Here is a 26,754-nt window from a genome sequence, read left to right as displayed (position 1 = left end):
TTATTGTCATTTGTTTCTAGGTATTTTTTGATTTCCTCTTTGATTACTTCAGTGATATCTTGGTTATTTAGTAGCATATTGTTTAGCCTCCATGTGTTTGTATTTTTTACAGATTCTTTCGTGTAATTGATATATAGTCTCATAGCGTTGTGGTCGGAAAAGATACATGCTATGATTTCAATTTTCTTAAATTTACCAAGGTTTGATTTGTGACCCAAGATATGATCTATCCTGGAGAATGTTCCATGAGCACTTGAGAAGAAAGTGTATTCTGTTGTTTTTGGATGGAATGTCCTATAAATATCACTTAGGTCCATCTTGTTTAATGTATCATTTAAAGCTTGTGTTTCCTTACTTATTTTCATTTTGGATGATCTGTCCATCGGTGAAAGTGGGGTGTTAAAGTCCTCTACTATGATTGTGTTACTGTCGATTTCCCCTTTTATTTCTATTAGCATTTGCCTTATGTATTGTGGTGCTTCTATGTTGGGTGCATAAATATTTACAATTGTTATATCTTCTTCTTGGATTGATCCCTTGATCATTATGTAGTGTCCTTCTTTGTCTCTTGTAATTGTCTTTATTTTAAAGTCTATTTTGTCTGATATGAGAATTGCTACTCCAGCTATGTTTTGATTTCCATTTGCATGGAATGTCTTTGTCCATTCCCTCACTTTCAGTCTGTATGTGTCCCATGGCCTGAAGAGGGTCTCTTGTAGACAGCATATATATGGGTCTTGTTTTTGTATCCATTCAGCCAGTCTATGTCTTTTGGTTGGAGCATTTCATCCATTTACATTTTAGGTAGTTATCAAAATGTATGTTCCTATTACCATTTTCTTAATTGTTTTGGGTTTGTTTTTGTAAGTCTTTTCCTTTTCTTGTGTTTCATGCCTAGAGAAGTTCCTTTAGCATATTTGTGAAACTGGTTTGATGGTGCTGAATTCTCTTAGCTTTTGCTTGTCTGTAAAGTTTTTAATTTCTCTGTGCAATCTGAATGAGATTCTTGCTGGATAGAGTAATATTGGTTGAAGGTTTTTCCCTTTCATCACTTTAAATATGTCCTGCCACTCACTTCTGGCTTGCAGAGTTTCTGCTGAAAGATCAGCTGTTAACCTTATGGGGATTCCCTTGTATGTTGTTGCTTTTCCCTTGCTGCATTTAATATTTTTTCTTTGTATTTAATTTTTGATAGTTTGATTGCTATGTGTCTTGGTGTGTTTCTCCTCGGATATATCCTGTATGGGACTCTCTGCGCTTCCTGGACTTGATTGACTATTTCCTTACCCATATTAGGGAAGTTTTCAACTATAATCTCTTCAATATTTTCTCAGTCCCTTTTTCTTCCTCTTCTTCTTCTGCGACCCGTATAATTCAAATGTTGGTGACTTTAATATTGTCCCAGAGGTCTCTGAGATTGTCCTCAATTCTTTTTTTTCTTTTTAATTATTTTATGTTTTTATTTATCTTTGGCTGTGTTGCATCTTTGTTGCTGCACATGGGCTTTCCCTAGTTGCAGCGAGTGGGGGCTACTCTTCATTGCAGTGCGTGGCTTCTCATTGTGGTGGCTTGTCTTATTGCAGAACATGGGCTCTAGGCACGTGGGCTTCAGTAGTTGTGGCATGCAGGCTCAGTATTTGTGGCTCCGGGGCTCTAGAATGCAGGCTCAGTAGCTGTGGTGCACGGGCTTAGTTGCTCCGTGGCATGTGGGATCTTCCTGGACCAGGGCACAAACCTGTGTCCCCTGTATTGGCAGGTGGGTTCTTAACCACTGTGTCACCAGGGAAGCCCTATCCTCAATTCTTTTCATTCTTTTTCTTTATTGTGTTCTGTGGTTATTAGTTCTAGTATTTTATCTTCCAGGTCACTTATCAGTTCTTTTGCCTCAGTTATTCTGCTACTGATTCCTTTTAGAGAATTCTTAATTTCATTTATTGTGTTGTTCATCATTGTTTGTTTCCTCTTTAGTTCTAGTTCCTTGTTAAATGTTTCTTGTATTTTCTCCATTCTACTTCCAAGATTTTGGATCATCTTTACTGTCATTATTCTGAATTCTTTTTCAGGTAGACTGCCTATTTCCTCTTCATTTATTTGGTCTGGTGGGTTTTTACCTTGTTCCTTCATCTCCTGGGTAGTTCTCTGTCTTCTCATTTTGCTTAACTTACTGTGTTTGGGGGTCTCCTTTTCTCAGTGTGGAGGTTCATAGTTCCTGTTGTTTTTGTTGTCTGCTCCCAGTGGGTAAGGTTGGTTCAGTGGGTTGTGTAGGCTTCCTGGTGGAGGGGACTGGTGCCTGTGTTCTGATGGATGAGGCTGGATCTTGTCTTTCTGGTGGACAGCACCATGTCCCATGGTGTGTTTTGGGGTGTCAATGACCTTATTATGATTTTAGGCAGCCTCTCTGCTAATGGGTGGATTGTGTTCCTGTTTTGCTAGCTGTTTGGCATAGGGTGTCCAGCACTGTAGCTTGCTGGTCATTCAATGGAGCTGAGTTTAGCGTTGAGACGGAGATCTCTGGGAGAGCTTTCGCCGTTTGATATTACATGGGGCCGGGAGGTCTCTGGTGGACCAATGTCCTGAACTCGGCTCTCCCACCTCAGAGGCTCAGGCCTGACGCCCAGCCAGAGCACCAAGACCCTGTCAGCCACACAGCTCAGAAGAAAAGGGAGAAAAAGAAAGAAAGAAAATAAAGTTATTAAACTTAAAAAAATTATTAAAAATAAAAAAGTAATTTAAAAAAAAGAGTGAAAGAAAGAAGAGAGCAACCACACCAAAAAACAAATCCACCAATGATAACAAGTGCTAAAAACTATACTAAAAAGAAAAATGGACAGTCAGAACCCTAGGACAAATGGCAAAAGCAAAGCTATACAGACAAAATCACAAAAAGAAGCATACACATACACACTCAACAGAAAGAGAAAAAGAAAAAAATATATATATATACATATATATATATGTATATATATAAAGGAAGAGAGCAACCAAATCAATAAACAAATCTACTGATGATAATTAACTCTAAATACTAAATTAAGAGATACATAAAACCAGAAACAAATTAGATGCAGAGAGCAAACCCCAAGTCTACAGTTGCTCCCAAAGTCCACCACCTCAATTTTGGGATGATTTGTTGTCTGTTCAGGTATTCCACAATTGCAGGGTACATCAAGTTGATTGTGGAGATTTAATCTGCTGTTCCTGAGGCTGCTAGGAGAGATTTCCCTTTCTCTTCTTTGTTCGCACAGCTCCCGGGGTTCAGCTTTGGATTGGCCCCGCCTCTGCGTGTAGGTCGTCTGAGAGCATCTGTTCCTTTTGGGAGGTCTGAGGTCTTCTGCCAGTGTTCAGTAGGTGTTCTGTAGGAGCTGTTCCACATGTAGATGTAGTTTTGATGTATTTGTGGGGAGGAAGGTGATCTCCATGTCTTATTCCTCCACCATCTTGAAGGCACCTCCAAAGCTCGTGTTTAAGTGCTTTCTTTACAATGACTAAATGATTCATAATAATTCATTCAAATGTTTGTTTTCATTTAATTGTAAAATGTAGTATATACACAGAAGAATATATAAAATACCTATGTAAGATTTATAAAATGTGGAGTAAATATCTATGACACATCACCAACCAGGTCAAGAAAGAACATTAACTTCCTAGAAGGCATGCACATCCCATACCCACGAAGTTCCCCTCTCTCCCCACAGCCATCTCTCTCCCTACGTTCTGGAAGTAACCATTAGACCAACTTTTATGATAACCTTGGTTTCTTTAAGGTTTTGCCATCTATGTATACATATCTAAACAATCCAGGGCAGTTTTTTTGTTATTGTCTGTTCTTGAACTTTGTGTAAATGGAATCATACTGCATATATTCTTTTTGCTACTTAACTCTCTCTTAACACCATATTGTTGCTTATACTGGTATGGTACTTCATTGCATGAATATATTACGATTTATTATTTATTCAACTGTTGTTGGAGATTTTGGTTGTTTCAGTTTCTGGCTATAATGAGTAAAGCTGTTATGAACATTCTCATACAAGTTCTTCTGTGGACCTAAGTTTTTATTTCTCTTGAGTAAATATTTGGAGCAATAACTAGGATTACAGGGTCACAAGAGTATATGGTTAACCGTAACAGAAACTGCCGGTTTTCCAAAGTGGCTATACTGTTTTGCATTCCTACTAATCATGTACAAGTTCCAGTTACTCTGCATCCTTGTCAATGGCCAATCTTTTAAAATTCTAGCCCTTTTTGTAGATGTGTAGTGGCATTTTATTATATTACATTTCCCTTGTAACAATGTTGAGCATGTTTTTGTGGGCTTATCTGCCATTCAGATATTTTCTTGGGTAAAGTATCCAAATCATTTTGCCCTCATTTATTGTTTTGGGGGTGGGAGTTGTCTATTGAGATCAAGTGTTTTATCAGATCTGTGGTTTGCAAATCTTTTATTCCAGTCTGTGGCCTGGCTTTTCATTTTCTTAATGTGTTTTTTTTGAAGAGCAGATGTTTTAAATTACAGTGAAGTTCAATTTATCAGTTTTTTTCTGATTTGGGTTTTTTTTTTGTCCTAAGAATTCTGCCTAAAGTCACAAGATTATTTTTATCCAGTTTTCTTCCAGAAGTTTCATAATTTTACCTTTTATATTTAGGTCTGTGATGCATATTAAGGTAATTTTTGTATGAGGTAAGGGTTGAGGATTTATTTCCATGTAGATATTCAATGGTTCCTGCACCATTTATTGAAAAGACTGTTCTTTCTCCTACTGAATTACCTTACCACCTTTGTTGAAAATCCACTGTCCATATATGTGTGCATCTACTTCTGTACTCTTACTTTGTTCCATTGATGTGTATATCCTTATACCAATGCTACATTATCACAATTACTGTAGTTTTATAACAAAATCTTGAAGTCAGAGTATATTCTCAAATTTTATCCTTTTTCAAAACTGTTTTGGCTATCCTAGGACCTCTGATTTCCATATAAATTTTAGAATCAGCCTGTCAATTTCTACAAGAAAGTGTACTGGAAATCTGGTTGACAGTGCATCAAATCTCTATATCCATTTGATGAGAATTCATGGTTAATAAGTTTAGTCTTCCAATCCATGAGTATTGTATATTTCTCATTTAGGGTTTCTTTAATTTCTTCCAGCACTATCTTATAGTTTCCAGTGTATAGGTCTCATATATATTTGGTTAAAATTAATCTTATTTAATGGTTTTGCATGCTATTTTCAGTATTTAAGATTTTTTGATTACTTGCTGCTAGTATATTGAAATGCAATTGGTTTTCATACATTGACCTTATATCCTGTGATCTTGCTAAACTAGTTCTAGCAGTTTGTTCTACTTAGTATTTCTACTATTTTCTGTATATTCTATAGGATTTTTTACATAATTATGTTGTTTGTGAATAAGCACACCTTTAATTCTGCTTTTCCAATTCGTGTTTCCTTTGCCAAATTGCACTGATCAGGACCTCCAGTCCTATGTTGAATAGAAACATTCATATTTTGTTCTCAACTTTAAGGAAAAAGTGTTTAGTCTTCCACCATTAAGTGTAATGTTAGCTGTACATTTTTTCATAGATGTCTTTTATCAGGCTGAGGAAGTTCTTTTATTTCTAGTTTGCTGAGAATTTGATTATATTGTGCTTATGTGTGATTTTGTCTGTCCTACTCTGGGTTCATTGAGTTTCTTGGATCTATGCTTTTGTAGTTTTCATCAAAACACAAGGAATGTAGTGGTAAGTAAGGTAGGTGGACAGATACAGTGGACTGATGTGTGCCGAACATCCAGTTCTTTAGGAAAGCACTTCTTTCCTGTTACGTATAGTTTGGGAATGATTCTGTACCCCAAAACTGAGTCCATAACTCAAGCTGGGTCAATCAGCACCCTTCCTGGGACTTGTCTGTTGAATATACCTCTGGGTTAGAGTAAATAGAATGAAGTAACTTGACATTGCCTGTACTCTCCCAGGGCTTATGGAGCAAACTGTAGAAAGACAAAAAAATAAAGATGGAAAGAAAAGCAGAATTGACCTAGAGACAGCCGTGAAGATACTGAGGTTCTGGATCTAGTCATGTGGAAGTAGCTCTATATTTGGACTTCTTAGTTTTGAGGGCCAATAAATTCTTTGTTTGCTTAAACTAACTTGAGATTCTTTTTTTATTTTTGTCAACTTCAGTGGAGTCCTTGTACGTCACACCAGGAATCTGAAATTTCTTCTGAAGAAGGTGGGGGTATAATATATTTAGGTTTACATTTTTAAAAGAAAACTCTGACTTTAGTGCAGGGAAAAAATGAAGACAGGGTCCAATTAGAGGCGGGAAAGCCACTTAGACACTATTGTAAGCATCCAAGTGAAATAGGGTACCTGACTAAACTCTAAAAAACTAAAATAGTGAGGTAACTGGACAGATACTTCTTTATCAAGTAAATAGACTTGCTTAGAAATTGGTGACTAACTGGATTTGGAGGGAGGGGAAGGAATTTAAAGATGAGACCTGTATTTCTGATTTGAGTAATTAGATGATAAAGACAGGTAGAAAACAGAGGAGGAACAGGAGGAGGCAAAGGGCAGAGAGATAGAGGAATGAGTGCAGATTTGGTCACATTTTGAATGAGGATCTTTGGCAGTCATTCAAGTGGAAATGTTGATTACACAAGTAGACACTCAGGTGTGGGCTGCAGATACGACAGTCCTAGTTCCCACATGGCAAACTGATTAAACTTAAAAAGAGTTATTCTTCCTGCTAATAGGAGCTGCCAAATACAAGAAGCATAGCTGAGTTCTAAAACAAATGTTTAATTTCAAACATGCCATAATGCAGTAGAAATGTTTATTTGAAATGAAAAAGAGTAAAAACAATAGTATTTTAACTAATATGTGAAGCAGAACAACAAAACTGAATAAAAATAGATTACATCAGTTCTTACAAATTTTGGATTTAAAAAAGTCTTATCATTTAGCTTCAATCTCCTTATGAGGAAACTTTCCTTATGAGGAAAATAAAACTTCAAAGAGTTTAAATGATTTACTAGAAGACTCAAAAATATTCTGCAAAATTTTTTTATTATTAAGAGAATTTAAATGAAAAAACTGATAGAAAATGAAAGGAAAGCATGTGCCTTTCAAGACCTTCAGATTCAATGTTCTATTTCTTTATTTTCCTGATACAACTGTATCACTATCATAATTTCCCCCTCATGAATAAGAGGAAAAAAGATGGAGGTGGGAAGTATCCTGAGGAAGAGAATGAGTAATATGTGAGTCCTGAGATGAAATCAACTATAAAACATATAAGTGGAGGAAATTTATGTGGTTAGCAGAGAGGTTTTCAATGAACAAGTCACTAGTAAGTCCAGGTATATTATACTAAAGAAATGCTGAACATACATTTCATGAATTTCAGGATCAATATCCCATACCTTGTACAGTTAACTCAAAATAGATTTTTCTCTTTCCTAAACATTTTGCCATACTAAAATGATCTGTCTAAAATATAAATATATGTCAAAACCAAGACTTTCAGTGACTCCTCACTGCCTACAATGAATGCACTGTTTCATACGTTCCACTTATTATTCATTGCCTATATATGTTTAATAGTCACTATAAATACTGTGTTGAATGAACACCAAATACAAAGTGTATAAATGAAGTGGATGAATGTGCTAGAGCAATGCTACTCCAAGTCTGATCCACTTACCAGTTTCATCATCACACTGAAGGTGGAACATCTGTTTTAACAGGCTATCGAAGTGATTCTTATGAATGTTAAAAGTGTTAGAAACACTCTTCTAGACAACTAAAAAGAAGGAGGGGATCTTAATTTCTCTTAGAAATCTTACCACCCTCCAAAGGATACTGAAAACATCTGCTGTGTGGTTAGAATTCTTAAACCCTCTCAAAAGATTTTATGTAAATGAAAGAAACAGGGTTCAGATTTCTGATTCTTAAGGACCATTTAGCCACATTAGCCCTAATGAAAGATGTAGCTTCATTATTTTCAGTTCAGTATACTTAGCATATATATTAATGTGCTTATATGTAAATGTGCTTAAAACAAAAACATGTAGCAGAACTGGAGTTGTGGCTAAGTACAGTATTTAAGCAAGACTTTCATTTTAAGTAGACATGACAGAATTTTAAATTTACAGAATTAACAATGTGTAGCATACATTCATTTTACATATTCAAAAAATCTAAACTCAGGGAACTGAAAAGCTGAAAAACGAGAGGCAGTGGTACCTAATGAGTGGTATTTTGACATTCTATTAAATATTATAAATTAGAAGATTATAGGAGAAAGGGAGTTAAATTCTAAGAGAATACGGAAAGGGCAACCCACGGTCTTGGGGAAAAAAATAAAAGTGGAAGGAAAAATATTTTCAAAATGTATTTTGAAAATTGTTAGACATACATTAGTGATAATAGGTAGAAGGTAATTACTCTTGGTAGCATAAAAGGTAAGAGGAAAGGAGTCCATGTTCTTGTTTTTTTTGTTAGACCTGGTCATTCCCACTTTTTTCTCCCTCCCTGTTGCCATGACTTGGGGGCACTTGGTTTTGTCATCCTAATTTTGAAGATGAAAAACTATTTTAAAACTATTTTTATATTACTATTTTGCTTCATATATGGTGTGTCTTGGGTGAAACGTGTGTTGTGGTTATTGATGGGGGAGGGAGGAGGAGGAATCAGATAGGGAGCTCAATCCATAAACTAGTAGTATCCTCTAATGCAATGGTTCTCAAACATGACATGTACCAGAATGTCCTGAAGGGCTTATTAAAACAGAGTGCTGGGACTCATCCCAAAGTTTTGGGTTCAGCAGGTTTGGGACTGGGCTGGAGAATCTGAATTTCTAACAAATTCCCAGATGATGCTGATGTGAGAGTTTGGTGTGTACATTTTGAGAACCACTGCTTTAAAGGAATCAGTAGTCCCAGGCCAAAGAAGAGCTAGGTGAACACTGAGGGAAAACAGTATCTCCCTGCATAGGTTTTTAAGACATAGAACATTAGTTACAAGTTTATCACTTGCTCAGAAAACAACCAGGTGTGTATTACAAGGACTGTAACTGACCAAATCAGTAGTTGGAAGAAATTTCTTTCCAAGGTTAAACCCAAAACCTAAATAACTTTTAGAAAGAGACAGTGTTTATTTGTCTATTTAGGAACTGTTGTAGAATCTAGTATTATGGGACTGGACCTGCTCAGCTAGCCTATTTAAGTTTTGACACTTGAACTAACTTGAAAATGAATACTATAAATTAAAAATAAGAGTTTTTTATTTTTTTATCTTTGTGTTAAAATCATAATCTTATTTCATTTGTTTAACCTGATTATTAAAAAACAAAACAGTATTATGTAGTAAAAAAGAATTCACCTGCAAATGTACTCTCTGCTGATACCAGCCACTTATTAAAAACATGTTTCTACTAAAATTATTCTTAAATTCTTAGACTTATAGCACCTGAAATCTGGACCCAGCTGAGCTTTTATTTTACAGATCAAAACGCATGGATGAAAATACATTACAATAATTAATGAAGCCGTTCTAGTTTAGCCTGAAGAGATTTAAAATTCCCAGTGATGGTCTGTACTGTTACTGAGGAGCTCATAGACTGGAGCTCAACCAGATAACCACAAACGGCATCCAGGCAGAGATTTGTGAATCTTCTCCTGTAATGAAAAAGACACCTGATCAACCATCTACATATTTAGAAGCATTTCCTCCTATAGGACTTCCCTTCAACTTCTGCTAACCTTACTTATTATAGTCCCACATGAGAGCAAGGATCATGTAATTAAGTAAATGGCAAATAAATGAAAATAGAGAAGGAAACTCAGGGGGTAGGTGGATTGCCACATCACCACCATTTCCCTTTTGAAGATTATTATAATGAGAAGGAGGCAGTAAGGGATGACTCCTTAAATTAATATTATTTATATTCATTTGGCCTTTTCAAACAAATATATCTTGAAATGGCCATTAATATCACAAATACATAATTGAACTTCCTAGGCCACTAATTCAAAGTGAAAGGTGTTTAGGAGTAATTCATTAATTTTATCCTGTCACCTTTAGAAAGACTTCAGGACAAGGGTTGAAAAATGGAAAAAACTCTAACCTTTCATAAATACTGACTGATATCATTCAAATAGTTATTGCAAACATGCACAAGAGCTTAAATCTCGCATACTTCTTTTAGTTTCCATATCGTGCCCCACTGTCTCCAAATTTGTTACCCAGGTATTTATTAGGTGCATTTAAAAGCCTTTGGTATATAATAAAGTATATCTAATTCATACTTACCTCTCACAATTTAAAACTTGGCTAGGATTTTCAACATATCTTGTCAATAGTACATGTATACAATCCAAAAGGTGCAGCGGCTTCTTCATTCTGTTCCAGAATGGATCCTATAAAGAAAAATACATCATGAGTTGTAAGGCAAATTGTGTCAACTGATTTTTTAATCATTTATGTTAGTTAAAATAGTCATCAATGTCCAAAGCAAAATTTACTGATATTAAAATAAGCATTTAATATTATGTGGTTACTAAATTATATATCTGATTATGGTTAATAATGAATAGCACTGAAAACTTCATTGTGGTGTTATTTAGGAAGAATATTTGATGTATCGATCCACTGTGTAGAGCATACAAATTTCCTGCTTAGGAACCTGAAGTAAGAGAAGAAAATCCATCTCTTCCTATTGGCTGTGACACCATTTTTACTTTGAACTTATGCAGACTTAATCCGATAGTGTGAATAAGAGACTAAATCAGGAGTCAGAGAATCTTAATTCTAGTTCTAGTTTCATCACTACTAGCCATGTGACTTGAGCAGGTTATTTAACCTCTTTGCCCTTGTCAGATGTAGTAGAAGACGGGGATACTACTACTTGCTCATTTCCATCATGGGCTCATTATGAGTTTTAATGAGATATACAAGTGCCGTGTAAAGCACTGTATGAATGTTTTGACGATGGTACTATAATCATGACTAGTATTAAACGCAATCCAGTTCAACAGGTTTTGTTTGGTTTTTGACCTTAGGATAAAAATTACAAAATATACAGTCCAATAAGGTTAAATATGGTGAGAAAGATCATTTTTAAAAAATTGAGGCATAATTGACATATAACATTATATTGGTTTCAGGTGTACAATACAGTGATTCACCGTTTGCATTCACTGCAAAATGATCACCATAGTAAGTCTAGTTACCACCCGTCACCATACATAGTTAAATTTTCTTTTCTTGTGGAAAGATCTTTAAGCACTGATATTTTAGATGAGGTTACAGTGAATAAACACACTGATATTTTGTTTCTTTGAAGTAAATAATAATTCTTCATGTATTTAGCCTGTTCCACTAAAAGTAAAGCATATATAATTATGTTTATTAATATTAAAAAATATTTGATTTTTATCACGATATATAGCAAAGCAACTCTCATTACTGGTTTTAAAAAAGTCTGAAGCATAATTTGCTTAACCAATGAAGCAAATTTCTGATACAACTGTATTAGATGAGATACTTACAAACACACAAGCAAAATACTCCGCTCCTGTATCTAGAAAGTTAATTGATTTAACTAAATAAATTATTTTATTTTATTTAATATTTTCCTTACCCGTGACTTGAACAAGTGATCATATACTTCCAGTAGTCTAGGTAATGGCACTCCAATTTCATTCATTGTCTGTATCACAAAACCCACATCCCAGTTCAAAGTACAAACTTGCTGCTCTAAGAACTGCACAATAAAATCTGGGGAGAGAAAAGGACCAGAAGTTGGGATTGTTAACTCTTTTTTTGCGCCCAGCGTTACTGAGATATAATTGACATGTAACGCTGTCTAAGTTTAAGGTATAAATGTGATAATTTGATACACATACATATTGCAAAATGTTTTCCACAATAAGGTTAGTTAACATGTCCTTCACCTCATATAATTACCATTTTCTTGTTGTTGTAGAATTGTTAACTCTTGATACTAAAAAGTAGGCCTTACTCATAACTGAACAGTTTCTACAGGAAAATCTTTAAAAAAACAATTTAACAATTTCTTTTAATAAAAAATAAGGCATATACCGAAATATAGGCAAACCTATAGAGATAGAAAGTAAAACAGTGGTTGCTTAGGGCTGAAGGTGGATATAATTTCTTTTTTGGGGTGATGAAAATGGTCTAAATTTAATTGTGATGATGGTTGCACAACTCTGTAAATATGCTAAAACCATTCAATTACACACTTTAAAGCTATTAGAGAAAAAACTTATAGTGAATTTGGAAAACAGCAAAAGAACAAGAAGAAAATAGAGAGCATTCACAATTCCACTATTGGAGAGGACCCACTGATAATATTTAATATCTTGAAATACTGTACCTTCAATTTAACAGCTTTTCAGAAAAGAAGCACTACTGCATCTAGATTTTAGAAATATTAAATGTAATATTCATAAGATTCATAAGTTATTTATTTTGATGATTGTAACTGTGGTCCCAGTCTCACTTTTTACTACCTGTTACATCATAAATAAGATTTTTTGTTTTAAATTGATTGATTGATTGATTGTTGCGTTGGGTCTTCGTTGCTGTGCGTGGGCTTTCTCTAGTTGCGTCCAGCGGGGGCTACTACTCTTCGTTGTGGTGCGCGGGCTTCTCATAGCAGTGGCTTCTCTTGTTGTGGCTCACGGGCTCTAGTGCACAGGCTCAGTAGTTGTGGCACACGGGCTTAGTTGCTCCGCGGCATGTGGCATCTTCCTGGACCAGGGATCGAACCCATGTCCCGTGCATTGGCAGGCGGATTCTTAACCACTGTGCCACCAGGGAAGTCCCATAAATAAGATCTTAACAGTAACAATCAAATTCTTATTTATGGTACCTAAAATCTGAGACTGACCAATGTGAGTAACCATGGGCAAGAGGAGTCACTGAAAATAGTGCCACTGAACCTGCATCTCCCCTACAAATTACCATACAGAGATTCTGGAAAGGTAATAAAAATTCTAAAGACTCAATTTGTTCTAGTTTGAAGCCCCCTGGAACCTGTTTGCCATTGAGAGAGTGATAGAAAAAGGAAGGCCTCTTCTACCCTGAATTTTATTGGGTTCAACAATTAAAAATCTTAAGTCAAAGCAGAAATACCCTCAAAAGGGATTGTGTACAATGTGGCCTTTTTGCTATTAAAACTGTCAGGTTTCACATACTCATAAGACATATATATACATTTGCTCTTTATTTTCTCTTTATTTTCCTGATCAATGAAATGGCATGGCAGTTTTTTGTTGTTTTGGCATGGCAGTTTTTAATACTGTACTTACAAGAAATAAGGGTATGATTATAATAGTTTTATTTCTTACCATGTCCAGGGAATAAACCCTAAATCAGAGAAGGTCTATAAACAAGTCTGGATCTTCCTATTTTAAAAACAATTTGAGGGTTTCCCTGGTGGCGCAGTGGTTGAGAGTCCGCCTGCCGATGCAGGGGACACGGGTTCGTGCCCCGGTCCGGGAAGAGCCCACATGCCACGGAGCGACTAGGCCCGTGAGCCATGGCCACTGAGCCAGCGCGTCTGGAGCCTGTGCTCCGCAACGGGAGAGGCCACAACAGTGAGAGGCCCGCGTACCGCAAAAACAAAAAACAAAAAAACAATTTGATGTTATGTTATAAGCGTTTTCATGTTTCTCAACATTTTTCAAAAACACAAAGTGCTTATTTAACATTCTACTGTATGAATATATTTATGTTGAGTCTATTGGTTTACAACCGAGGAAGACATTATAGGTTGGCAAATGGCTTATAACAGAGTCTCCTACATAACAAATAGTCAGTATATCTGGTTAAGAAAGGAGTTCACAAAAATTACATTTTTAACGAAACTACCTGCTATTTTAAAGAAAAATATGCCCTCAATATAACAGGGGGCAGTTGAATCAATCACAGATCATCCATGCACAAAAACACCAGCTATTTTCCCCTTCTCTTCAAGCGTGTATAGGGTTACCAGTAACATAACCACTACGGTCTGTTAGTCAGACTATCCCAAGATAGATATATCAACTTGGAAGGTCAAGCAAAGAGAGTTTCATACCCAACTATTCATCAACAAATTCTGCTATTCTTTGGAGGTGTTTCTTTCTGGAGAGGTAGAATGAAACCGCAGAGCTAATAAATAGCAACAACAAAATGATTTTGCCCTACAAACCATTATTTTTCTATGTCAATGAAGAAAACCATCAAAACAAAAAGATAAAAGCCCCACAACCGTAGCTAAGGTTATGGCTTACCTAGAGGAAAGAAACGAGGTGTGCCGGCATACATCTTGCCAAGGAGCACAATCTTGAGACTAAGAGCATGCATCCTGTCTGGGGAGCTCAATGTCACGCTTTCATTCAGTTCTGTAGGAAAGAGACATGTCATTAGAAACCCAAGCTGTTTTTATTGTGAAAATTTTAAATTGACTATTTTATTCTGTTTCAAGGTACAAAATACTAGAACTTCTATGCACGTTAATATAATGAGCAGATTCTGTGTTTCTGTTACTGTCTGATATACTTTCCACTTACCAGGGCACTAGTTATGAGAATCCGAGCTAAGTGTCTCAGAATCCCTTATTAAGCAGTATAAACCACAAAAATGACACATCTTTTCTGAGGGTCCTCTCAAATATTTACTGGGATCATTCTCTACAGGATCGCTCTCCACCATATCAAGTACCCTCCACTTCCCTCTGTTTAGGTATATACAATTCTCATGAGCCCTAAATATATGACCGTTAACAGCTTGCATTCATTCTTCTACTAAGTCACTAAATAACATACAGCTAATACATCTATAAATGAACACTTACCTTTCTCTATGATATCTTGCCAAAGTGTCTGCACCAGTATAGGGTCTGAATAACCGGCACAATGAATTATTGCAAGTTTACATTCTGCCAGTTTAAATGGGTCAGCAAATTCCCCATAAAGCTGTAGAAGAAAATGCCAACATCCAACCAGAGATTAGTATTCAGAAATTAACAGTGAAGAACTCCCTCAAAGTTAAAAGTAACCAAAGATTTTATCTAAAGTTCCAAAAATATGATACAAAGATGTGATGACATGTAGGTGGTCGTAATGCCAGATTAAGAATGGTAAATGCGGGCTTCCCTGGTGGCACAGTGGTTGAGAGTCCACCTGCCGATGCAGGGCACACGGGTTTGTGCCCCGGTCCGGGAAGATCTCACATGCCACGGAGCGGCTGGGCCCGTGAGCCATGGCTGCTGAGCCTGCGCTCCGCAACGGAAGAGGCCACAACAGTGAGACGCCCGTGTACCGTGTACCGCAAAAAAAAAAAAAAAAAAAAAAAAGGTAAATGCACGGAAAACACATTTAAACAGATTTAAATATGTGTGCCTTCTTTTTTCTTGGCTGAGAGCAAGATACTGCAATGACATTTCTTTTAGAATTAGTGTTGTCTAAATTAAGGTTTGAAAAATCACGGAAATACTGACAAATCTAACGGTGCTTCAGGGTACTTAGAGAAATGTCCATGAATAATTGAAAAAGAAACTGTTCAGAAGGGTACAGAGTGGGAGAGGCTTGGAGAGTTAAGCAAAGATAAACTACTTTTTCAAGATAAGAAACAAGGCCATAAAATAGGTGGCAGGAGTTTTAACAAAGCCCCATGTGAGGCTGATAGATTCTTGATAGAAATTGGCCTGGAAAGAGAAACATAGCTTTTTCTAAGAGTGAGATACCACAGTGGTGATGTGTCAGCTCAGTGATATGCTTCCAAAGACGGCTTATCTTAAACACAAAATAAAATGCAAAAGAAACAAGATAATAGGTGACTACTATAGGAATTTCACTTGCTTTTTTATTACCTTAGTTATGTCCATTAGCTCAGAGTCCAGCTGAGAAATTGCATCCTGTACAGAAGAATGATGGGAATATTGCCTTTGTAGTGTCTCTTGTATCTGAAGTTGGATCCTAGCAACCTAGTTTGGGTAGAAAAAAAATCAAATCTTAAGTTCTTCATGATAAATCACCAGGTACTTGAAGGAATGACTCCTAGTATCTGACTTTAAGTTTGTTAAAATAAAAATAATATATAAATAACAGCATAGTGACTACAGTTAATCATACTGTGTTGCATATTTTGAAAGTTGCTAGAAGAGTAGGTCTTAAAGAGTCCTCATCACAAGAAAATAAATTTTTTTGTAATCATTTATGGTGACAGATGCTAACTAGACTTACTGTGGTGATCATTTTGCAATATATAGAAAAATTTAATCATTATGTTGTATACCTTAGCAACTGTTATATGTCAATTCTACCCAAATTTAAAAAAATGTATAAAGACTTTTATCATAACAGACTAGCAACCCTTCATTACAATAGAAGATTACACAGGGACTGTGCTGTGACAGAGAGCCTTTGCTACTCACCAACACCTGTTTTGCCCATGATTATAGCCAGACAAAATGGCCAGCCTCTACTTCCCGGCCTCCTCTGCTAGGAGTATGGCTGTAAGACTATGTTCTCTTCAAAGGAATGTCAACAGAAGTACAGTATGCCACTTCAGGGTTGAGGTTTTTTAAGAGTGAATGTGCTTCTTACATGCTCTTTTCCCCCTTCCTCCCTTTGATCAAAGAAAAAGGTAAGGCCATTGGAATGGTAGAGCCAGAAAATAGAACTTGGGAACTGACGTCACCAAGTGGAAGAAAGCAACATGCCAATCAGGAACACCAACTCTGGATTTTGTGAATGAGAAATAAGGTTTTGTATGTGGACCATTATACATTTTTGTGTCTCTTAGTAAAGGCAGTTTAGCCCACTCTACACATCTACTTATTAGCCTCCAGAATAAATGGTGAATGTGACATAATCTGCTTGGTGTTAGAATAGTTAGAATAAATCTTTAGAAATGCCATAGAGAAAACTTTTAGATTACAGCAATGTCCTAGGACCCAAATGCTGTATCATTAAAATCTTTTAAAAGATTTATATATAAATATGAAAAGAAAAAAAGAAGGCATAAGAGATTAAAATTAATACTGACTGCCACAGACCTATTATCTACTAGGGGAAGAGAGGAAGTGGACTAACACGTGGCTACTAATCAATGTGGATAAGACTTAAGTGTCGTTAGCACTTACTTCCATTTTTTCTTCTAATTCATGAAGGAATTCACCATCTGCAGCTATTGATGAAATGGCAGTGGAACTTTTGGCACTAAGAATGGCACGAGCAATGTACTCTAGTCGCTGCTGAAGTGAAATTTCTGTGCTGGGGGGAAAATCCTTATTTTTATTCATGTGAATTCTTAAGGATCCAATATACATATATATCAGCTATGATGTACTATTTATGCCAAATTAACATAAAAGGCCATTTGAAACTTGAAAAATTAGAGGATTTCTAATAAAAGAGATCCACAACTTAAGTCAACACATAAATACTTATGTTTACATCCAAAAAGTAACTTCCTATTTTAAAACTTCAGTATATTAAAACTTGGATTATTCTAAAATTAAATTAAACTTATTATTCCTCATATTCTTCACTTCTCTACCTTAATATGGCAAATACTACATTTCATTTTCCACACAGCAACTAGAGTGACCTCTTAAAAACAAAAATCAGATCACGTCACATGCTTTCTTAAGACCCTCCAATCTCCTTTACCTACTCCTCCAACCTCCTCTCATTCCTCCCTTGTTCACCATTTCCAACCCTACTGGCTTTCTTTTTTGTACCCTAAACATGATAAACTTAAATCTGATGCAGTGCCTCTTCAGAGACCATCGCTTCTGTGCTTAAACCACTTCCTCCATTTCTTTAATAGCTGCCTCTTCCTGTCATTTGAGAATCAATTTTAATGACAATTTGTCTGAGGCCTTCTCTGACCAATCTTAACTAAAGCAGCTCCCCATTCCCCAAGGCACTTTCTACTGTAAAATCCTGTTTTTACTGTATTTATAGAATCTGAACTTGTCTGTCTATGGTCTTTGCCCACTAGAATGAGAGCACCTTAGGAGCAGGGATGGTGTCGATCTTGTTCACTACTCCCTTCCTCAATGCCTTGAATTATCACTGGTACTCAAAATCTATTTGCTGGCTGATTGACTGACAGGTGTCAGAATGCCCTAAGCATGTATCCACATCCATGATTACCATCTTCAGTCCTTTCTAATCCCCTAAGTCCATCAGACCTGGGTCTTTGACATTATAAAGCAACTTGGCATTAAAAACAAACATACTAACTCATTTAGTTGTTGGCAACCCCTCAGATCAACAAGTATTAAATGAAACTTTTGATATCCCCATTAATGCCAATCTGAATCAGGAAAAAACTGGCTTTCTTTTACTTTCAGAGAAGGTCTTACTTAAAAAACTGTCCTTCTACATAGCTATGGCTCCTATAAGTTTTCCCCTTCCAAAAAGAAACCAAAAGAAAGAAAATATTAACTCCTTTCTCCTATCTTGCAAAGTACGTGTGTGGATGACAGGTAATTAGCACTGACCATCTCTTAAGATCAAATATAAAGGACTCTGTACCTTTAGGAACTTTGCTTCTAAGAGGCTTTCCTTTACCTCCCCTCTCATCTCTTAAAAAAAAACCCACTTGAAACAAACATTTTCAACATGGGTCATATTTCCAAATTATTTAAAGTAGAACACTCGGGCCTTCCCTGGTGGCGCAGTGGTTGAGAGTCCGCCTGCCGATGCAGGGGACACGGGTTCGTGCCCCGGTCCGGGAAGATCCCACATGCCGTGGAGCGGCTGGGCCCGTGAGCCATGGCCGCTGAGCCTGCGCATCCAGAGGTTGTGCTCCGCCACGGGAGAGGCCACAACAGTGAGAGGCCCGCGTACCGCAAAAAAAAAAAAAAAAAAAAAAAGTAGAACACTATAGCCGCCAACTTACTTGGTGCAGCCTACATATGTACAAAGAGTGTCATGAGGGCTTCCCTGGTGGCGCAGTGGTTAAGAATCCACCTGCCAATGCAGGGGACACGGATTCGAGCCCTGGTCCAGGAAGATCCCACATGCCACGGAGCAACTAAGCCCGTGCACCACAACTACTGAGCCTGTGCTCTAGAACCCGTGAGCCACTACTGAAACCTGTGTGCCTAGAGCCCGTGCTCCACAACAAGAGAAGCCACTGAAATGAGAAGCCCAGGCACCGCAACGAAGAGTATCCTCCTGTTTGCCGCAACTAGAGAAAGCCCACGCACAGCAACAAAGACCCAACGCAGCCAAAAATAAATAAATAAATAATAAATTAAAAAAAAAAGTGTAGTGAGAAAGAGTAACATAATAGTCGGAAAAAGATTTTATTGTGGAAAGAGACGGTAAGCTGAGAGCTGGTAAGACGTATAGGGTCTCTCACATGAGGAGGAAATTAGGTTATGTGTGTGTGAAGTAGAAATGGACAATGGGCACTGTTCTTAAAAGTCAGAGGATTTCTGAATATTTTATAACAAGAATATAGTAACTGTTATAACAAGGAACAAGGTCAGTAAATATTAATGAAAGGGCAATTAAGAGCCACTCTAGGGGGCTTCTGTGGTGGCACAGTGGTTAAGAATCCACCTGCCAAGGCAGGGGAAATGGGTTCGAGCCCTGGTCCAGGAAGATCCCACATGCCGTGGAGCAACTAAGCCTGAGCACCACAACTACTGAGCCTGCACTCTAGAGCCCGCGAGCCACAACTACTGAGCCTGTGTGCCACAACTACTGAAGCCCATGCGCCTAGAGCCCGTGCTCCACAACAAGAGAAGCCACTGCAATGAGAAGCCCACACACCACAACAAAGAGTAGCCCCCGCTCGCCGCAACTAGAGAAAGCCTGTGTGCAGCAACAAAGACCCAACACAGCCAAAAATTAAAAAAGAAACAAAAAAAAAAAAAAAGAAAAAAACCAAATGACTATTAAGACCAAAGATAGCAAGAAGACCAAAAATGCCTTGGGCCCACACATGCAATAATTACAACTGCATGAGCACACACACAAACAGATACACAAACTCTCACACTTGCTATTAGCCATATCTGGGTGATTTAAGTAACCATTCTGATTAACTTGGTTTAATAACAACCTTGTCTCAAACACCTCCTTGTCCTAACTTAACCAATCTCCAGATTTTGGAAATAGCACTGCACTATTGTGGCAAAGAAAATTCCAAATGAAAAGAGGGTCAAATTAATGATCTGTCCAAAATTTTAAGTTGTCTTTTGATACGACAACCTAATTAGAAATTTCAATGCACTCTTTAACAGGATTCTTAACAATCCTCAATATATATGCTCCAAGACCTATTCAGTAATTTAAAGAGAGTAGAGGAAATTAGCCTGGAATTTGTTAAACGTTTAAAATTATAAAGACTTTGAGAAGTATTTATTGTCCTTTAGTTAAAAATAGTAATTAAGGGACTTCCCTGGTGACGCAGTGGTTAAGATTCCACGGTCCCAAGGCAGAGGGCCTGGGTTCAATCCCTGGTCAGGGAACTAGATCTCACACGCATGCCAGAACTAAAAGTTCTCATGCCACAACTAAGGAGCCAGTGAGCCGCAACTAAGGAGCCCACATGCCGCAACTAAGCAGCCCGCCTGCCTCAACTAAGACCCAGCGCAACCAAATAAAAATAAATAAATATTAAAAAAGAAAAAGAATAGTAATTAATTGCTGTTAATAGGAAAGAATCTAAAGACATACTTTAAAGAAAAGGATTTACAAGACAGTTTGAATAGAGAGTTTATTTAGTAGGAGGTATTTGGTACCTGCTACACATTATTAAAAACAAACAAAGAGAGAAAACTATAAACTTTAGATAAATCCAAGTAAAAGCATAAAAATTTTATGTATGTATAACCTGAATAAGGTTTTATTTAATATCTGAAATCTGGATGTAACTAGATATAGCCCAGTTATCAATTATTTGTCACAGTGAGAATATTAGGCCATACCTATGCATGTCAGCCAATTTGGATAGGACACGAGCAGCATTGCTAAAACTTCTGTTCTTCTCATAATACCTCCAGAGTAAATCCATGTAACGAACTTTGTTTTGATCAACTTTGGCCATTCGGACTAGATGTGGCTCCAGAAATGGAGAAGCAATCTGGAAATTGTAAAGTTAATCAGAAACATTTTCTGACTACCCACTTGCTCTTCAGATAGCAAATATATCATTTTATAGGTGTGCCTTGTTTTATGAATACATAAGCAATATTATAATCTAGTAACAGATAAGAGAGGGCAATTTTTCTCATTATAAATGATTGTTTTACCACAGTTAATCAAAGAATTGCTATGATAGTTGCATTAGGTTGATAAGAACAATTTATTATAATCCAATTACAAATCTTTTAATAAACTTTGAGAACACAGCTATTGATTCCTAGATTCTGAGCTCAAAAGCATCTTTGCAATTATCAAATTGCAAAGAGGAACACTATGACTTAGGGTAGTGAAAGGACATTTATTTGTGAAGTGGCTTAATGGCAGAGCTAAGACAAAGTTCAGGTCTCCTAACTCATAATCCATTGATTTTCACCCCACAATGTAAACAATCCCAATCAGCTTCTAAATAACAAGAAAACTAGACCAACAGACGACCTTGCTCACTAAGAAAAGGTATTACATTACTTGGCTTTTCACTAACACCTAACGGTTGGTACAGGGTGAAAAACTGAATTCCCTTATGACTATATGTGCTTAACCCACTGAGTTATGCTACTTAAAAATATAAATTAACAACAATGGTATAAAAATATTTTTTACCTGTAGCAGTTTATCTGCAAGGTCAGCTTGTATTAGCCAATTATAAAGGGCAATACTAAAGAGTTCATCTTTGGATCTTTGAGACAATTTAAGCATTTGTTCAAACTAAAATGAAGAAAACAGCAAAAATTAGCACAGTTAAAGGCTCGACATGACTCCTTAGCCTTATAAGCTTCTGGTAAGAAATCAAGAATCCTTAAATGGTAAGTTCTAAGAGTTACTACCCTTTCCAAGATGGTTATGCCACCACCACCACACAGAACATCTAAACACAGTGTATTTGCAGAACGAAAATATGCTATGTCCCTTACATGATGGCCTGCTTCTTCATTACTCAGCATATTGGGATCAGACGACAACACTGGAGGTCCGGGTTTTTTGGGCACGCTGGGAGACTGAGGAGCAGCCTTACTTTGATTTACCAGTTCTTGAAGTGTATCTGTAATACACTTGTAACTGTTTAATCTGAAAAAGAATGAAAAAGGAGCAATTCCATGATTTAGTTATCAATTGGTTTATCTTATGTAATTGAAATATAAACTAAAGAGAATTTTGGAGGAAATACACACACACACACAATTTGGTATTAAAAATAATACAGATCATTAGTTATCTATTTTATACATAGCATCCATAGTTGAGAACCTGCTGTGTAGCAAGCACAGTGAACTCTACTCAACGCTCTGTAGTGACCTAAATGGGAAGGAAAGCCAAAAAAGAGGGGATATATGTATACGTATAGCTGATGCACTTTGCTGTACAGTAGAAAGTAACACAACACTGTAAAGCAACTATACTCCAGTAAAATTAAAAATAAATAAATAAAAATAAAAACAGGGCTTCCCTGGTGGCTCAGTGGTTGAGAGTCCGCCTGCCGATGCAGGGGACACGGGTTCGTGCCCCGGTCCGGGAAGATCCCACATGCTGCGGAGCGGCTAGGCCCGTGAGCCATGGCCGCTGAGCCTGCACGTCCAGAGCCTGTGTTCCGCAACGGGAGAGGCCACAGTGAGAGGCCCGCGTACCGCAAAAAAAAAATAAAAACAATACAAATCATATGCTCTTTCAATAGGTTTGAGAAGCACTTGTTTAAAAGGGTAAAGTCATAAAAATGAAACACATCTTTGGTTATGTATTTCCTTTATGGACATACTTTTTCTTTTTTTTAAATATTGCTTATTTTACTGTTCTTTTTTTTAAAAAAATAAATTTATTGGGCTTCCCTGGTGGCGCAGTGGTTGAGGGTCCGCCTGCCGATGCAGGGGACACGGGTTTGTGCCCCGGTCCGGGAGGATCCCACATGCTGTGGAGCGGCTGGGCCCGTGGGCCATGGCCGCTGGGCCTGCGCGTCCGGAGCCTGTGCTCCCCAGCGGGAGAGGCCACAGCGGTGAGAGGCCCGCGTACCGCAAAAAAAAAATAAAATAAAATAAATTTATTTATTTATTTTTGGCTGCATTGGGTCTTTGTTGCTGTGCACTGGCTTTCGTTGGTTGCAGCGAGCAGGGGCTACTCTTCGTTGTGATGTGTGGGCTTCTCATGGTGGTGGCTTCTCTTGTTGCGGAGCACGGGCTCTAGGCGCACAGGCTTCAGTAGTCGTGGCACGCAGGCTCTAGAGCGTAGGCTCAGTAGTTGTGGCACACGGGCTTAGTTGCTCTGCGGCATGTGGGATCTTCCTGGACGAGGGCTCAAACTCGTATCCCCTGCATTGGCAGGTGGATTCTTAACCACTGCGCCACCAGGGAAGCCCTGGACATACTTTTTTTTTTAAACAGTCTCTAATAATCTGTGAACATTTAAAAATCATCCTTTAAAATACTAATCTTCATCCAGAACCAGACATTGGCAGTGGGGCAGGTGAGGCAGCAGTTTTGTTTCCAAAATCGTAATTGCATTTCAAATTGACATTAATACAATCTCAGGAAAACCAAAGAGCCAAGTTCAAAAACATTTAGGTCCTTAAGAATTCCCACCAGGCTATAATTTTATCCCTAGGCTAATAATTAGAATACTGATTCACACCTTTGATAAAACAAGACATTTTTAGGTGAAAGCGTAATTCAATTTTATGAGTTGTACTTGAAATATTATTTTCCTAATACCATCAATCAAACTTTACACAAAGAAAAGTCTATATCCATAAAGTTGCATCTGTTAAGGTGATAAAACTCACCTTTCTTGGAAAGCCTGAAGTCCCACGATGTCTTCTTCTGGTTCTCCATGTTTATAGAAATGAAGTCCAAGACCCTGAGGATCTTTTTTCTCTGCAGCAGTAAGAGAGAGCTCCACTACACCCTCATAAAAACGCACTAATAGGAAAGACAAAGGACAAAGAGTTAAGGCATATTATTAAGTGGATACATTTTCCTTAGATGGCTTATAAAAATACTGATCAAGGTTATTATGTTTACTACTATGAGGTTTCTACTGTATATCAGTCACCCAGGTGACAACATCATGTAAAATATTTCTGATGAGTCTACCGAAGAACTAGGTTCCAACATGCCTTAAAGGCAGCTGTTAAATGTATTTTCTTTATTGCAAAAAAATTTCATATTTAAAATAGTAAAAAGGAGGGTTGCAGTTCCTTGATGGAAAAAAAATCTTAGGATTCAAAGTAGTACCTGTACTAACAGTTACTATGTTATGTTAGATTAGATTTAAAGTAATTTTAAAGTGAGCAGACAGGTAGTATTTTTAAAATTAGTCAAAAGAATCTAAAGCATCTGAAAGATAAGTGTAACCCAGAAAGCAATCTAACACAGGTAGTAGTTTAACTGGAATAGGACTGAAACCCCAATGTTAAAAAGTTACACATTTCAAGACATAAAAAGAGCGTTATAGCTTTTGTAGAAGCTGGTGCAGTCATCAAATACTAAGACATAAGAAATGAATTCCCTATGTCATATCACTTGGGCTACTGAAAGCTGAAGGAAGATATCCCTCCGAGTTAAGCAGAAGGTATGAAGAACATTTTGTTTCTCGCCTTGTCTATACTGAGCACAAACACTGGACAGGTCCACTTGATTGCTGATTTTTTGATACTCCTTTAATGATTCCCTTAACATTCTTTCCTTTTCAATCTTATTTTGAACTTGTCGGGAACGCTGGAGAAGCTCATTTGCCTAGAAGTAGAGATGACAAGAACTTAAAAAGATACAAGCACATGGATGATGCTGTCAATACAAGTTTTGTTTAGTCTATGTTTAAATTTACATCCGGGTGATTATCATCAAAGATAAAAACAACTCTACAAACTTACTTCTTCTTAATTTTAAACAGAAAAGTTTTTGACCAAAAAATCCTAGCTATTCTTAATTCCTCTCACAAATATGTAAGCAAGACAGCTTTTGACTGGTAAATCTCTTGCCTAGTCAATACATTATTGGTCAGCAGGCAGTCCGAGCAACACTGATTTTTAAAATTTTTTTCACCTGTAGGAAAGGATCAATAAAAATTGCCCAATTAGCTCTAATTTATTACAGAGTTTTAGTGATTTTTTCTTAATTTTTAAGGAAAGGCATAGTTAACCATTTTTTAAATACCGTCTAGAAAATACTGTCAAAGATTCTTTATGAAAAAGTTATATACGGATTTTAAGAAATAATATATTCCAATGTCTTTCTTACACAGATGAGGATCCTGACACCATGGAAGGTTAAAAGACCTACCCAAGGTCGTATGTCAAACAAAAGACAACAGTTCCTGATTACAATTCTAGTGTGCTTTCATCATACCATGAAACCTCCTCTAAGAAACACTGAAACGGGTAACAAAGCATCATACCTTAGAACAAACTGCATCATCAGTGCTATACAGCAGTGGGCAGATGTCCTGTAAGTGTAAACTAATGCCATCAACAGCAGCATTATCTCTGATGTAGCAGTTGATTAGAGAAGCAATTAATGCCCCGGTCAGTTCCTTGTCCCTGATTACCAGATCTTTAAAGGTGGTGATTTTCAACTGTTCTTGAAATTCCTAGGAGTATAAAAGAAAATCCTCTTCTGATCAAAAATATAGGAATATTGTATTTTCACACAGAATGAAATTTAATAATTTAAAATATCAAAACATTAATAGACTCTATAATTCAAAAGATAAAATATATTAAACTATAAAAAATAATAAAATTTTACAGATTTTCATAGAATCATTGAGAATTGTAAAAGAACCTACAGTATGCTTATTCCAAATCTCTCACTTTACAAATGAGGAAAGCAAAACCCAAGTGGAGTCAAAATTCGAGACAGGCCTCCTGACTTTAGTTATAACCAGGAAAAAACAATCAATTAGCTACATTAAATAATCTTGGGCTTACATTAATTTTTCCAAAATAACATTTGAATTCTATTATTCAAGGACTTCTAACATTGGAGTTTGATCTTATTTAAACAAATCTGCTTGCTAAAATGGAGTTCTAAAGTATTGAGGTGATTTATACTATAGTAACATTCTGTTTAGTGATCTGACTGCTATTTCTTTTTTCTAAATTTCAGCAAATAGACAATCTATGTTCAAATTTTTGGGATTAATATTTAATTTGCATTCCTTGAGCATATAGGGAAGGAAAGCTTTGAAGGTGGATCACAAAAAAGATACCTAGGCTAAAAACTGACCTACATTATTCTTACCAGCCAATAAAACTAAAAATCATTATTCTACCTGGCATGGAAAAGGAAATAGCTTTCATAATTAAACATATTCACTTGAGTTTTTAAAAGAGGAAAAAAAATACGTGCTATTCTTTATCAAATAAATGGACCTGGGGATTCCCTGGTGGCACCGTGGTTAAGAATTCACCTGCCAATGCAGGGGGCATGGGTTCGAGCCCTGATCTGGGAAGATCCCACATGATGCAGAGCAACTAAGCCCGTGCGCCACAACTGCTGAGCCTGTGATCTAGAGCCCATGAGCCACAACTACTGAGCCCGTGTGCCACAACTACTGAAGCCCATGCACCTAAAG

General features: G+C 36.9%; 1 protein-coding gene across 1 annotated transcript in view; it reads right to left on the bottom strand.

Moving 5' to 3' along the window:
• Positions 1-6,803: 6,803 nt before the first annotated feature.
• The window catches only part of NUP155 (nucleoporin 155), a 61,729-nt gene continuing 41,778 nt past the window's right edge, over positions 6,804-26,754 (bottom strand). Inside the window, exons 23-35 of the mRNA XM_060009573.1 lie at positions 25,576-25,767; positions 24,776-24,914; positions 23,963-24,098; positions 22,107-22,260; positions 21,796-21,900; positions 20,979-21,133; positions 17,169-17,298; positions 15,894-16,007; positions 14,877-14,997; positions 14,314-14,424; positions 11,655-11,791; positions 10,325-10,431; positions 6,804-9,690 (exon numbers count right to left, since the gene is read on the bottom strand). Coding sequence (XP_059865556.1) covers positions 9,552-9,690; positions 10,325-10,431; positions 11,655-11,791; positions 14,314-14,424; positions 14,877-14,997; positions 15,894-16,007; positions 17,169-17,298; positions 20,979-21,133; positions 21,796-21,900; positions 22,107-22,260; positions 23,963-24,098; positions 24,776-24,914; positions 25,576-25,767 — 1,740 coding nt within the window. The 3' untranslated portion in view covers positions 6,804-9,551. The remainder of the gene's footprint in view (positions 9,691-10,324; positions 10,432-11,654; positions 11,792-14,313; positions 14,425-14,876; positions 14,998-15,893; positions 16,008-17,168; positions 17,299-20,978; positions 21,134-21,795; positions 21,901-22,106; positions 22,261-23,962; positions 24,099-24,775; positions 24,915-25,575; positions 25,768-26,754) is intronic.

The sequence above is a fragment of the Delphinus delphis genome, chromosome 3 (genome assembly GCF_949987515.2).
Source record: "Delphinus delphis chromosome 3, mDelDel1.2, whole genome shotgun sequence".
NCBI classification, from domain to species: domain Eukaryota; kingdom Metazoa; phylum Chordata; class Mammalia; order Artiodactyla; family Delphinidae; genus Delphinus; species Delphinus delphis.
This window is presented reverse-complemented; position numbering and strand designations above follow the sequence as displayed.